The sequence below is a fragment of the Girardinichthys multiradiatus genome, chromosome 2 (genome assembly GCF_021462225.1).
Source record: "Girardinichthys multiradiatus isolate DD_20200921_A chromosome 2, DD_fGirMul_XY1, whole genome shotgun sequence".
Lineage (NCBI taxonomy): Eukaryota > Metazoa > Chordata > Actinopteri > Cyprinodontiformes > Goodeidae > Girardinichthys > Girardinichthys multiradiatus.
Genome location: NC_061795.1, coordinates 23,038,542 through 23,053,754, shown reverse-complemented (window position 1 = coordinate 23,053,754; position 15,213 = coordinate 23,038,542). Strand labels below are relative to the sequence as shown.

General features: G+C 41.4%; 1 protein-coding gene across 1 annotated transcript in view; it reads left to right on the top strand.

Annotated features, from left to right (window-relative positions):
• Positions 1–15,213, top strand: part of tjp1b (tight junction protein 1b) — a 58,386-nt gene that overhangs the window by 34,502 nt on the left and 8,671 nt on the right. The window contains exons 7-24 of the mRNA XM_047388746.1: positions 562–730; positions 843–987; positions 2,757–2,890; positions 3,427–3,532; positions 4,827–4,977; positions 5,514–5,622; positions 5,709–5,928; positions 6,018–6,202; positions 6,428–6,523; positions 6,614–6,696; positions 6,782–6,992; positions 7,102–7,202; positions 7,288–7,638; positions 9,778–10,002; positions 11,369–12,220; positions 14,025–14,116; positions 14,365–14,580; positions 14,699–14,835. Of these exons, the coding sequence (XP_047244702.1) occupies positions 562–730; positions 843–987; positions 2,757–2,890; positions 3,427–3,532; positions 4,827–4,977; positions 5,514–5,622; positions 5,709–5,928; positions 6,018–6,202; positions 6,428–6,523; positions 6,614–6,696; positions 6,782–6,992; positions 7,102–7,202; positions 7,288–7,638; positions 9,778–10,002; positions 11,369–12,220; positions 14,025–14,116; positions 14,365–14,580; positions 14,699–14,835 (3,583 nt within the window). The remainder of the gene's footprint in view (positions 1–561; positions 731–842; positions 988–2,756; positions 2,891–3,426; positions 3,533–4,826; positions 4,978–5,513; positions 5,623–5,708; positions 5,929–6,017; positions 6,203–6,427; positions 6,524–6,613; positions 6,697–6,781; positions 6,993–7,101; positions 7,203–7,287; positions 7,639–9,777; positions 10,003–11,368; positions 12,221–14,024; positions 14,117–14,364; positions 14,581–14,698; positions 14,836–15,213) is intronic.

Here is a 15,213-nt window from a genome sequence, read left to right as displayed (position 1 = left end):
AAAAATAGTACAGCTGCAGGCTGCTTGTGCATCTCGGCAAGGTCCAGGTGGTCCAAAGTCACTGACGAGAAGAATTGGGTGGGGCTAACACTGTTATAGACAAGCTAATTGTTCAGCAGTTAAACTGGTGTGCAGGTTATCAAATCCGATGTTGGGTTATATTTCACAAGCCATAGTGGCTATTTCAATTATTTCATGATGGGCTGTAGCACAGGAAATATGAAAATATTTATGACTTTCACAAAAAGCAAACATTAACAAGTGTATGTAAATATTGATGTAATTTTTGTTTGTTGAATGTATTTCCTTCAGTTTTAGTTAAGCTATCACCTATATCAGTATTTCCGCTCAAGTCAAAGTCCCGCAATACAATAAAAAAGTTATGGCATCATTTATGAACAAAAATGTATCCAAATTCCAAACGTTTGTGAAAAACTATTTACTCTTATAAAAAAAAAGACAAACAAAATACATAACATTTTACAATTTTAAGGGGTGTACTTTCTTTTTACGTTGACTATTTTAAGAAAGGCTGACATCTTCTTCTTTGGATTGTCTCAGATTAATGGCACAGTGACAGAGAACCTCTCCCTGATAGACGCTAAGAAACTGATAGAAAGGTCAAAGGGCAAACTAAAAATGGTGGTTCAGAGAGATGATCGGGCGACCCTACTGAACATCCCTGACCTCGATGACAGCATTCCATCAGCCAACGCCTCTGACAGAGACGGTGAGTGTGGGGTTAAATGTTGTATTCAGCTGAACTGATCGTAGATTCAGTCACACCCGCTGGTGTGTGCTTCTCTCTCTGCCCGCTGAACGTATGACTTCTGATTGACCAGACATTTCAGATGTCCATTCTCTGGCATCCGACCATTCTAATCGATCGCATGACAGACATCGTAGCAGCCGCTCCCGCTCCCCGGACAGGCGGTCCGAACCCTCAGACCACTCTAGACATTCACCTCAACAAATCAGCAATGGCAGGTAAAAATTGATCCCACCATATTTGAGTTGTATATGTAAAGGTGTTGTGAGTTAAACCAGTGGGACGTATTATTCTGGATTACCAGTTGTTTTAAATAGTTTTCAACAGAAGATTAATATGTATTTGTTAAAGCTGAAACATAAATAAGTCAACTTGAAAAGCTTTTTTTAGCTCCCAACTTTCTTTAAAATAAAAAAAACCTTTCATGTAATCTTAATTTAGTTCAGAAAATGTCACTTGCATTAATAACTTTAAACCGGAAGTTTATTATTTTCATATTTGAAGAAATTTGTTTGTGTGCTAGTAACCCAAAGCAGTAACAAAAAGTTAAGATGATCACAATGAAGTGTATAATTGCGAAGGAAACCTTGACATCACCATCCAACTAAACTCACAGGCCAAGAAGAAACATTAATCAAAGAAACAGTAAAGAGGCTTGTGGTAGCTCTGGAGCAGCTGCAAAGATCCACAGCTCAGGTGGGAGAATCGTTCGACAGATTTATGCCTATCGATTGCCACAAGCCATGTAGGGTGACAGTAAACATGTGAGAGAAGGTCCCTCATCAGTAACATTTATTGCTATTAACATCAAATTGCAACTGAAAACACTCGTGGCTTCAAAAAACGTTGCAGCTGTGATGAAAATGGTATTGATTTTGAAATTTTACAAAAACAAAATGGGCCCCCCCAAAAGCCTCTAGTTGGAATGAAATGTGGTTTTAGACAGTATTGAGTCAGGGAGACTGAATACACCTGCACGCCACACTTCAGATTATAATTTGTAAAACCTAAAACAAAAAAAAATAAAAAATTCATGTGTTATTTTTCTTTGACTTCACCATTATGTTCTCCTTTGTGGTGATCACATAAAATCTCATTAATAACATGTCAAACTGTGAAACGGTTTAAGGGGTCTAACTGCTTCCGCAGGCCTCTGCACTTATGTAAGGGAACAAGTCTACCTTCAGCATGAAGATGAATGTTTTTGAAGTTATTTGGTGAAGCTTCCTTTCTAAGACAAAATCATTGTGAATGCGTAGAATATCTGTTTGTCTCTTTTAAATATCTTGGATCTATAGAAATCACTCTTGACCATCGGCTGATATTTTGTATTGAAACTTTAGTTTCTGTGAAAACCTTCAAATATTTGATCAGTTCTGATGTGACGTTTCTCATTGTTTATCACTGCAGAAGAAGGTATAGAATAAATCACATTTATTATACTATTTAGAATAACAAAAGCTTTTTTTGGGACTGCTTCCTGTTGGCTTAATATTGATTATTTGATCTATGACATTTGCCCCTAATATCAAAGTGGTGGCAGAGCCTGACTAAAGGACCCCTGATAATCATAAGAATAAAGACAATGAGTCAACACTCTGCTGTGTACTGTTGAAAATGATAATATAATATGAGATAAATTTTCAGTGTGAATTAGTATCAAAGGATTGAAAATCCACAAAATGTTTTAAAACCAGCAGCGATGACCAAGAAAGCTTTTTAAAGACACACTTGAGGACAGAATCCCCTTCGACACCTGCGCTAAAAATAGAGCTCTAAAAGAGTGGACAGGCAAAGCAATGAGCTTCATGAGCAAGATGCTGCCTCCTACTCTAGCCGCTCCTTCACCTGTTCTCAGCTCACATGTGTTTACCCACGAGAGAATTTCACAGGCTGCAAACCTTTGCACTCCAGAATCCATTATTCAGTGTCTTCCCCTCTTCCAGAGATGAATAGTTTAAAACAAAATTATTTTTATCATCTGCAGTCACAGAAGTCGTGATGATGAACGGATGTCGAAGTCTGCTTCAACACCAGCAAAGCTAATGGAGGACATTCCTCTTCCTAAACCGAAGGATTCGGCCATTGGAAGAGAGGAGAAACAGCTCCCACCCCTCCCAGGTCAGAGATTATGACGGGCAATGAGTGACATGAGGAAGTGTAAATCGGTCACGTTTCTGTCTCTGATCCATACCCTTCTGTAAATTAGGAGCTGGACATAACAGAGCATGTCACAGTGAATTTTATTTCTGGTTTAAACCAGTTATTTTTTTGCCCTTTTACAAAAGCACAATCACCACAAAAAGTTAGATCCAGACGCCTGCTGAGTCCGGTTGAGTTTGCCTGAAGCTCAGTGAAAATAAACCATATGAGTTGATCGAGTCTGACGTTCCTCGCCAGCCTGCAGCGCTCTGCTGTCTTTCGCTTTGACCTCCCAGCTAAGGACACTGTGTGCTTTGTGTGTTTGTTCATGCACGCCTGAGTGATACTTTGAACAGTTGGGGTTTTTTGTCCAACAGTGTATTTATTCCCAGTGATACATATGCATTTTTTTGTTAGTTATGTAGTTTGTGGATTCTTGTGCTGTGTGTGTTTTCCTGCGCTGTGGGAAATAACATAAATTTGTGTTTTTCTGTTTTTTTTTCTTTCATATTCAGAGCCCAAGCCTGTATATGCTCAGCCTGGACAGCCAGATGTAGACTTGCCCGTCAGTCCCTCTGATGCTCCTGTGCCAAGCGCTGCCCACGATGACAGTATTCTACGGTAATGTAAAAAATAATGGATATTTCATTGCATTTAAGTATTCTGCCTTTATCTTATGTTTGTAATGAACATTGCTGGTGAGAAGCTTAAAGCTACTCAACATGAATGTCATATAAATCTGGTGTTTTTCTAAAGACGCCCTTTAACCATGTATTTTTGGGATGTGATGATCATACAACAAACAGCTTTAATTGTTAGTAATAAAAATAACTGTCTACACAAGTTAGAATTTACTTCAAGTTTTCTCCAATCCAAAATCATACAAACATGCTCAAACCCTTTTTATTGCCATCAACAAGCTTCAGGCAGGCTTTTAAGTCGGGCCACTCCAGAAGCTTAATGTGAGCCTGCTTCATCCATTCCAAACCCAGTTTGGATGCATGTTTGGGATCATTGTCCTACTGGAACATCTTAACTGTGTCCAAGTTTCAACCATCTAACTGTTAAGTTGAGGTAGTCTTTCTTTAATATTCATCCATTTTATGCATATAAACCAGTAGCAGTGAACTAGCCCCTCGACATGATGCCACCATCACCATGCTTGACATTTGGTAAAGTGTTCTTTGGTTTCGAAAGCCTCCCCTTAACTCCTCCAAACATTCCTGTCATCATTGGAGCCAAATGGCTCAATCTTTGACTCCGCTGACTGTAAAACTTGGTGGTTCTTGAACATCATCACCAATTTCAGGCTATCATTAAACGTCTGAAATCAACGCTGTTGAAAAATGAATGAACGATGCCTAAAAGCTAGCTTAGTGCTGGTAAGGGTGGCCAAATATTCCGTCAGAATCCTGCCAGACGTTTGCTGATGGCTTCTACGAGTTTGGTTTCCCTGCAACTTGCTGAAAGACATTTAAATAAACATTAATGGGTTGAATGTATAAATGTAAGTCTGTATGTATAAGTTACACTTGTGCACCCTTGTTTTTACCGATAGTTGAAGTTGTTTGTTGGACCATTACATCATAAATAAATAATGGTTTAACTGTTTCTTTGAAAACCTTGCATTTATTTTAATAATAATTAATTCCCATGTTAAATTGTCTGGCACTGTGTGTTTTTAGTCATACATGCTGGTTTGGTCATAGCTTTAATGTCAAGATGCACATTTCTCATTGTGTGTGTGTGTGTGTGTGTCTGTGCCTACTGGTTGAAGCAGAAGAAACTGAAATGCCTTCTTGCTTCTTAGAACATGATTTAAAAATCTTTGCCATTTTAGCGTTTATGCGGTAAAGGAAATGTCAAAGCGTGATATTTTAAGTGAAATCAGTTTAACTGCCGCATTAATCCTCAGGCCGAGCATGAAGCTGGTGAAATTCAAGAAGGGGGAGAGTGTGGGTCTGCGTCTGGCTGGAGGGAACGACGTGGGCATCTTTGTCGCCGGAGTGCTGGAGGATAGCCCAGCTGCTAAGGAGGGCCTGGAGGAGGGCGACCAAATTCTCAGGGTGAAATCCCTCATTTCTAACCCGAGTTGGCATTAAAAGAAACTGAAAAATGTAAAATAATCAAAGTTTTTCTAGATTAGGTGCAGAAAAAACTCTCGTTACTTTAGTTGTTGGCATTGTGTGCGTAAACAGCCATGCTTTATAGGGAATACATCCTCAAGCATTCCCTGTTTTAGTTTACATTACGGCTGGTAAAAAAATTATTTCATCATCAAGCTAGTCTCCTAGCAGGAACCCCGCGGGAGCAAACACAAAAACACAGTTTCCTCTTGCTGTGTTTGTCTCACTCCCCCCACACTCATATAGCTTACTGTTTGCACCTTTTCTTCTTCTCTCCAACTGTATCAAGTAATGACCTAAAGTTATTTAACTACGATAAAACCTGTGCTTATCCAGGAGATTCTTAGGACAGTGAGAACTACTTGCATCTTCTGAGTTTAGGCCTTTGTTCTGCACTCAGTGAACCTATAATTCTACCCTGAAAATGTATCAATATCTGCAAAAGACTCATGGGATAATGTTTTCTTAATTTCCAGGTAAATAATGTTGATTTTGCAAACATAATCCGAGAGGAGGCGGTGCTATTTCTTCTGGATCTTCCTAAGGGCGAAGAGGTCACAATTCTGGCTCAGAAGAAAAAAGACGGTAAATGGAGAGAAGGAATAAAAAATAAGATGTTCTTCTGATCAGATTGGTCTGGTGAGACTGACTCGCTGCTCTGTGTTCTACAGTTTATCGGCGGATTGTGGAGTCGGACGTCGGAGACTCTTTCTACATTCGGACACATTTTGAGTATGAGAAGGAATCCCCATATGGGCTAAGCTTTAACAAGGGTGAGGTTTTCCGTGTGGTGGACACTCTTTACAATGGAAAGCTAGGTTCTTGGCTGGCTATTCGCATTGGCAAGAACCATCAGGAGGTGGAGAGGGGCATCATCCCCAACAAAAACAGGTGAAAGCATCCTACCTCACTCCATGGTGTTTGGGTTGTTACAGGGGTCTGTATTACATTGGAAGCCGTCTTTGTCTTTCTGACAACAGAGCGGAGCAGCTCTCCAGTGTTCAGTACACACTTCCCAAAACGGCAGGAGGTGACAGGGCGGACTTCTGGAGGTTCAGAGGCCTTCGCAGTTCAAAGAGGAACCTGAGGAAAAGCAGAGAGGACCTGTCTTCCCAGCCAGTCCAAACAAAGTTCCCTGCTTACGAGAGAGTCGTACTGAGAGAAGGTGAGATGTCTGCGGGTTACTTCTCTGTCTGGAAAAGCTTGGAATTTAATCATCCATCCATCCGACCATCCTCTTGTCTATCTGTTCTTCCATTTATCAATCAGTCTGTCCATTTTTAACTTCATTCATCCATCTATTTTGAACGTATCAGGTTGATGTCACTGACAGTGGATCTTTTCGGATCTGGTCAGATTTTTGTTGTTAATGTTTTTGATATTTGTGCAGCTGGTTTCCTAAGACCGGTCGTGATATTTGGACCTATTGCTGATGTGGCTCGAGAAAAGCTATCCAGAGAGGAGCCAGATCTCTTTGAACTCGCAAGTATGTTTGATATTCTAGCCCAACATCTTTTTTTAAATGTTTGTCATCAGTTTTTGTTTTTCATAAATTTCTTCGCATTTTCCTTTTCAGAGAGCGAACCCAGAGATGCAGGAACAGACCAACGAAGTTCAGGAATCATTCGTCTTCACACCATTAAACAGATCATAGACAGAGTGAGCATGCGTGCAATTGTTTTTAATATTTGACTCAAAGATACTGTCTTAATAAATCCTCCTCTCTTTTTTTTATCCAACAAAGGACAAACACGCTGTGCTGGACATCACCCCGAACGCCGTGGACAGGCTGAACTATGCTCAGTGGTACCCGATTGTGGTCTTCCTGAATCCCGATAACAAACAGGGAGTGAAGAACATGAGGACGAGACTTTGTCCAGAGTCCAGGAAGAGCGCCAGGAAGCTTTATGAGCGAGCCATTAAACTGAGGAAGAATAATCACCACCTGTTCACCAGTAAGTAGGCCCAGTGTGTTGGAAAACAGTGACTTTACAACCTAAATTACCTCTTTTATGTCTTCTTATTCCTTGGGAAGTCATTATTATGCAAACTATTTCCTTTTAGCGACCATCAACTTGAACAATATGAATGATGGCTGGTACGGCGCTCTGAAAGAAACAATCCAGCAGCAGCAAAATCAGTTGGTGTGGGTGTCGGAGGGCAAGGTGAGACAAGCTGTCCTGCAGTAGTTCTGTCCTTTATGCTGTGACGGAGCGACATGGTTGGTGACAGTTTCTCTGCTCTGCTCAGGCGGATGGCACTACAGAGGATGACTTGGATATCCACGATGACCGTCTGTCTTATCTATCGGCGCCAGGTAGTGAATACTCCATGTATAGCACAGACAGCCGCCACACCTCTGACTATGAGGACACAGATACAGAGGGAGGCGCGTACACGGACCAGGAGTTAGACGAGACGTTAAACGATGAAGTGGGTCTGCCCACGGAGCCTGCCATCACCCGCTCCTCAGAGCCTGTAAGAGAGGACCCCCCTGTGATACAGGACACCCCCGGGTACCCTGGATACCAGCACCCTGTGCAGCCTGACTCAGCCAGCCGAATGGACCCCGCTGGATTCAAAATGGCCGCACCACAGCAGGTAAGGTTGTTGTGCAGTACTGGCTGAATAAATGGCTAAATACATTACTACAGAGCAGAGCATGAGCTCCTTTTTGTGTTCTGTGTTTTGTCTGGATCTTTGCTAATATTTAGTAGAGATGCACCGATCTGAAATTTCTGGGTAATTTCCGATCTGCGTTTTTTGTCCTTTGACCCGCCGATACTGATTTTGGAGGATTTTGATGTCTCTTAAACCATTTCAATAGCAGAAGATATAAAAGGATAAGTCCAAAACATATTTTCCTCGACTCTCTGCTGTAAGCAGTCATTCATTATTTACATTTAAAGTGGAGGCCTGTGTGTAAATGAAAGCATTCGCTGTGTTTTAGTATAACTATGGTAAAATGATTAGAGTTGACATTTTAAATGTCTTTAGCATCTTGTATTAGCGTGGCTAAAACTGTAGTCTTAGTCGTATTGCCTGGTAGCTCAACAATATCCAGAGTTTTTACCAAACAGTTTAAAAACTTCAAGTTAAAAGTACTCATGAAACAGAAAATAAATAAATATAAAACTTTTATTGCTGTTTTTTTTTTTGTTTGTTTGGGTCTCAAATATTTGTCTTATTTATAAAAGGGATACAATGTCCTAAATTTGTGGAGTTAATTGTTTTCTTGCTCTAGAAAGTGTTTTAGTTGATTCTGAGTAACAAGAACGGGACATGGGTCTCTCTCTTCCTTAGAAAATACTCGCTGTATTTAGCTGTTTGATAGAGTCTACTTGTGAGTGAAAGTTGCTGAATGTTTGTGGTTCTGTTTATTATAAAAAATGTGAAAGCATAATGTTTGGTTAATAAAAGACAGGTGCCAGATACTAAGGAGATTATAATTTGTCAATGAACATTTTAAAAAAGGGTTCATCTGCATCCACTTCCTGTGCTTGGTTCCTCGTGTGCCAAATTCTGCACAAAATCGACCCAAGGGCTTCAAATTACTTATGGGACATACTTTGGACACCCATAATGCAAACACTTAACTCTGACACTCCATAAGCCTGTCAGCATTTATCAGTCCGGTTCCTTGACAGAGGTTGAAACTCAAAAGGAAGAATCAGAGGAAGTTTGCTGTACCAGTGTTTCCAACTCCTCAGTTAGGAGAGTAGCTGTCGGCTGTTCTACTAGTCACTAGAAGTTGATAAATTACATTTTCTATCACTTGCATAATTAGCCGTGTTCATGTAACTCTAAGGGGTGTTGAAGGACAAAGGAAGAATGTCACTGTCAAAAACACCTAAAATATGAAAAATGTAGTTTTAGCTTTAGTTTATAACCTATGGTCCACACAAGAATCTGCCAGAAGTAAATCAGTAAGCCCTTACTGTACCCCGGGGCGGAATCAGTTTGTTTTGCAGTCTTGACATGGAGAGGTAAACAGCTCTGGCTCTGACTGTAGCTGAGTGGGACTGTTTCAAGGACTGGGCTGCCTGTGGATGCTTTGAGAAGAGTTAAAATGGTGAGTGCTTTTACATCCGAGTCTTCTGAAGTCTCCAATAACATTAAAAAGGTTTCTGAGGTTTTTTTGTTGTTGTTTTTTTTTAAAGAAAGTCATTGGTGTGGTCTTCACACTTAAAGTAGAAATGAATTCGTAAAGTTTGCTGCACTGTGCTGTTCTCCATTTAACCATCTTGTTATCTGCTGAAGTCTTGCTCTCACTCGCTCTCTCGCAGCCTGAATGAACAGCAGACATGTCTTGTCATGTTGTAGAAAATAGTTTCCTTTTAAGTAGCTTCTTATATCTGTGCTTCATCTGAAGTCATTTAAACACCTTGCTTATCCTGGATCTAGCTAACGTTGAGTTTCCTTCTCTGGGTAACAGTATCCACAGTGAAGAATGTTGTTGTCATCACTTTTATGTATGGTGCGTTCACTGATCCGAGAAAGATCTGAATTCTGAGTTTTTCTGAACATCAGATGACATCCCGGTGCATCTCTATTTAATTTCCTCAGTAATGAACATGTTTTAAGTTGTGTAAGGGGCATGCCATCTATTCTAAGCACATTTCTGTATTTCCTGGCTGGTGTAAAACAAAATGTAATCAGATCATAGTATTGAGGTGAGATGTTTTTTTTGTGTGCCCTTGGCGGGCTGTGTGATGAATGTCTCTTAACAATACTTCACAGCAAGGTGAGGCTGCCATGTCCCTGCCCTCGTTGCCTCCGCCGGTGGTAGCCTCCCCAGCTGCTGAGCAGCCTGTACAACTAGAGGAGCCGCCTGCTGCAGCTGCAGCTCCTCAGGCTGACTCACTTAACAGCCCCAGCTCTGCCCCTGAGCTCATTCAGCCCCCACCACCACCTCCACCACCACACGAACCCCACTCGTCTGGACCCCCTGGTCCAGAACCAAAGGTATCCGCTGTTTCACCAACCACTCGGACCGGGCCTGGGCCCCAGCCTGCTGTTTTTTAACTGCCTGTCTTCTCACACATGCTTCCCACTCGCTCTGTGCATGTCATGGCCACACTGTGTGACACACTGAGCCCACTGTGTGCCTCTGGTTCCCAGAGGGAATGTGCGACACACCTGTCCACATGCACCACAGTGGGCTGGGAGACCAGAAAGACTGGTTGCATCTGAGTCTCTGATCAGGGTGAAGACATCCACAACCAGCCCTAACTGTTGCCTCTTACTTCCTTTGCATGGCTCCTGATGGGTTTTTGTTTTGGGTGTTCTTTCAGCTTTGACTCTCTACTGTAGATAGACAGCAGCAGCACTGACAGTGGCATCGTAGTGGGTAGATGTGTTGTCTGTTGTAGTGCCAGTCGTTTGACGTCGCATCAGGTGCAAACTGAATGTTTGTTGCATGATGAAAGCTAACCTGCAGACAGTACTCTTGGTTATAGTAAAAACTCAATCTAAACAAGTCTTTCTATGGAAAAATAAACTCATCAGCACGTACTCCCTGCTGAGATGCCAACAGATCAGCCTTCTTCCATAAGAGGTGCTGTAACTTGACTGTCTACAGGCTACACATAATATGTTTGACATGAGGCCTTTTTGAAATGTCCAAATTGTTAAGAGGTTCTCAGTAAAACGTGTTCAATTAGTAAAATTCAGTTGTGTTCAAATTAAGTCTCCTTTTTCCTAAATGGCAACTTGTCAAACAGGCATTCAGAACTGCTTTTGAAGAAAGAACAAGGATATGCTTGTGTAATTTGATCAGTTGGTTTAGGATTTATCTGGAACCCTTCGGTCAGTATCATGTATGTTTAGATTTTTGAGCCTTCAGTTTATGGTTCCTTGCAAAAATGCTCATACACCTTGAACCTTTTCACATTTTATGGTACAGCCACAAACCTGAATGCATTTTATTGGGATTATATGTGATACACCAATACAAATGAGTGCTTTATTGTGAAGTGGAAGGAAAATGATACGCTTCCACTGCCATGTTTCACCATGAGGACAATGTCCATGTCACACTTTTCAGATTTGTTTTTGTAAGCGATTTCTCCCACTTTTCCACTTCCACAGCTCGCTTTCTTTGTGTTAATCAATTATACAAAGTTGCAATAAAATACTCTGAAGGCTGCGGCTGTAACGTGACAAAATATGAAAAAGCTCCAGTGTGTGAATACTTTTGCATGGCACTGTTTCTTCTTAGTAAGCATTTCTTCTGGTGTTTTGAGAGGAAACAACTTTAACCTAGCTGCTTCCTGTTCTTCAGCTGGGCAGCTTTGGACAAATAATTTTAATTATTGCCATTTCTTCACAGATGTACAAGAAAGATCTGTACAGTGTGGAGGACCCAGTGCGAATCAACCACGGTCTGAAGCAATCTTTGAGCTACAGTCACCAGCCGCCGTTTCAGGACAAACAGCCATACCGTGAATACGACCACCCGCCTTATGGATACGATGGAGGCGGCTACTCAGAACCAAAGCCTCACAACTCTGACTCCCACCTGCACTACGACAACCGTGTGCCTCATTACAACGAACAGTGGCCCCCATATGACCAGCAGACCTCGTCCTCCCAGCCCGCCGGGTACCAGCCGGGCCACCAGCAACCCATGGGCTACAGTCCTCGCTCCCCCTACGAGGATGGACCAGGGAGGGAGTACAGCCCCCCTCAGCCACGCTACGATGAGGCCCCGGCGGTGGGCTATGACAGCAGACCACGGCACAGTAAACCTGGGCCCATTCGGTACGATGAGCCCCCACCCCCAACAAGCTACGATGCCCGTTCTCCTTATGAGGTAGAATCCCGCAGCTTTCCTATTAATTCCCCTCGCTCACCAGAGCCTCCAAAGCACTATTACGGTGACTCCGGTCTGAGGCCCGCCTACATGTCTGGGCTTCAAAACCGGGGTTATAAGCCAGGGATACACGAGCCTTTCATGAACTCCGAACCCGCCACCCCCCCTCCGAAACCAGACACCCTGCCGTCACCAGGAGAGCCAGCAGTCACTCCCACCTCCAAGCTCCTTCCTCCTCCACCACGGGAAGACCTGGATGAAGATCCGGCCATGAAGCCACAGTCGGTACTCAACAGAGTCAAGATGTTTGAGAATAAACGCTCTGTTTCAATGGACAGAGCGAAAGAGGGAGAGTCTTCAGTGGCCAGGGTACGTTCCTCATACAGGCGACACTTCACTGGGGTATTTTCAGCTGCAACAAGTTTACTGGTTGAGGCAACAAATAATCCTAATTCTCTTCAAGATATTGTCTATGATTTTAATTATTGGGAGGTATGTTTTAAAAACGACTTAAGAAGAGAGACTAGTTGAAATACAGGTGTGAATTTAGTGATAAAACTGAACTAAGATCGTCTTGTTTCAGGGGGATTTTACCAGTTTGAATATCTCAATCAGACACTGTTACAATAAGCACAGGGTTCCTGCGCAGGTATTTGGTCCCAGTATTTTTCAGCTCCTGATAGGTACAGAAAACTGCTTGTGCAAAATATTTATCTCTCCAGGCTATTTTCCCTATTTTACCTTCTACAAAAATGGTTGTTCAAACAAGCAGAGTGCGTCTCACATTGCTTATGTACAAAACATGGAGATTCAAAATATCAGTGAATGGCTGCATGTGCCAAATATCTGTAAATATATGGAAAACACTTCGCATTTTAACCTAAATTGAGTCTTCTAATAGAATTCAGTAATGTCTGCCCAAAAACTTTCTTAAACTGAATAAAGGTAGATGAATAACAAACTATGAAATCCTTCTGTTTTTATTTTGACCGCTGAAAGCAATTGGTTGCACAGATTTAATCCAGGGTGATCAGGGTAATACAGAATACAGATTCATGCCACACTTTTAACTTGAAATGTACCTTTTACGTTTCACTTCATAGTTGTTCCTTTGTTTATTGTATCAGGTGAATAAAATATATTAAAGTTTGCCATACCAATTTGACAAAATGTGAAAAGGGTATCCGTTAACATGTAATCCTTATACGATTCCAGTTAAAATAGGGTTATAAAGCAAGATGATCAAAGACAAGTAAATACAGACGTCTCGGAATTAATTGTTAAACACAATAAAAGCCAATATTTCTCCTTCTTTTGTGTTTTTGGTAGCAGTCGCAACAAAAATGCCACTGCTGTCGTGAAGATGGTGAAGAGTTTTAAGGGGATTGTTAGGACTCTTTGTTTGTTTCTTCATATTTTTACCTTTGGTTCTGTTGAGCGTTTATCAGCCTTGAATATCTTACCTGCCACCAACGACGCTGATAAAATCTTCCTTCTGCATAAATTAGATTAGAAATACATTTATGCCGTCTTGAAACAACTCCTGGCTTAAACGTCTAATTGATATTCATGCAAACACTTAAACTTCTGTCCAGATTGCCTCATATAGTTATTATTACATAGAAATCTGTGGCTATTAGTCCATAAAAGTGACCTTACCAAGTAAAATACACGTCACAAAATGAAACTTGCTAAGCATATCTAGGCAGAGTATTCATCTGATTAAAAACATAAAGGCTGTTTAAATAACAACAGCCATTATAATAGATTTTACATCCAAATGTTTTAAATGGCAACATAGTTTTACAACATGAACACCGTGCTTTATTGAAGAAGAGTTTAGCACCAGGGATTGGGACAATAAACCCTTTATGGAAATGCTCCTCTGTTCGGATGTTTTTCAGCTGTTCTGGGTCCTGTTATTGATCTTTGAATACACTTTGCTGTTTATATAATTGCTTTTGGAGGATACAGATGACAAAAGACTAACCTTGGTCCAAAGATCACTGGAGTTGTTTGTACACAGAAAATTTTTGAACATTTGAATTGGATCAATAAGGGTTTATAAAGCATGTTTTTGTACGTATGTGTATATGTTTACCATTTGTATGAAGGAAAACTTGTTCATCAGGGGAAGGAATCACTAAAGCAGGCCTTGCTGTTTGTTCTCCAGCCTGCAGATGTTCCTAAACCTGTGAATGCTCCTGCCCCAGTCCTGAAAGCCAATTCGCTCACCAACCTGGAGCAGGAGAGGTCTACCTATAGGTATGTAGTCCTCGCCTCAGAATAAAAGGAAAACACTCCGGATTTTAGGAGAGCTGTTGTTGCTTGTGCACCATCTAGTGGTGAACATTTCTGCCTTTTAGATGATTGAGATACTTTGCATCTGAGCTTTAAATGTGGTTCTTAACATCTTTTGAGGACCAAGAACACTGAGTGTATGTGATGCTTGATAACTTGTTCAGCCGACGGCTGCTTGCTTTTAGAGTTGTATCTTTCCATTTTGTCTTCAGGGCTCCTGAGCCACAAAAGCCTCATTCGAAGCCTCTGGATGATGTCGTGCGCTCTAACCACTATGACCTAGAGGATGATGAAGAGTACTACAGGAAGCAGTTGTCCTACTTTGATCGGCGCAGCTTTGACAGCAAGGCAATAGGCCAACCCAGTCCTGGTATCAACCGATTTCACGATCTGCCCAAAACCGCCCAGCTGTCCTACCCTTACAACAGGTATAACAGCACAGCCTGTGCCAGCAGTACTGTCAGTTCTGGAACAGTATTTCTAAGCTCTGCAGTCTCCTCCGGTGTTGAAATGCAGTTGTTTTATTAGCTATGTTCTTTGTTAAAGGGTCGAGTCTGTGGAGAAGGTGAGCCCTGTGGACAAACGATATGAACCTTTGCCCCAAATCAGCCCCTCCACTCAGTACGGACCCCCAGCACCCGCCATCCCACCCAACACCTTGCCCAAACTCAGCCCCGGTGACGGTAAGTTCTAGAAATAGTCCTACTGAACTCAATAATTATTTTATTCTCGTCTAATACACTCCTCACGCAACACTAAAATGATATCTCAGTCGGTGGCTGATGCTTCTTGAAGCTGTCAGATCTTTAGCATTATTGTTATGCTTCTAAAATATTTTTTGAAGTTTTCCCATCAACAAATAATTCTTAACATAACATCCTACCTGTAAACAGGTTTTTAAGTACTTTATACAAAGAACATCCCAATCAGTGCTTTCTTGTCCCTGATTCTGATCAGTTATTTAAGATTTGGCTTTTGGCCACATCGACTCCCAGTCCAAGGTTAATTTATATGATTGAAATCTGTTTCTGATTAGGTGAAAGTAAAATAATAATTCGTCA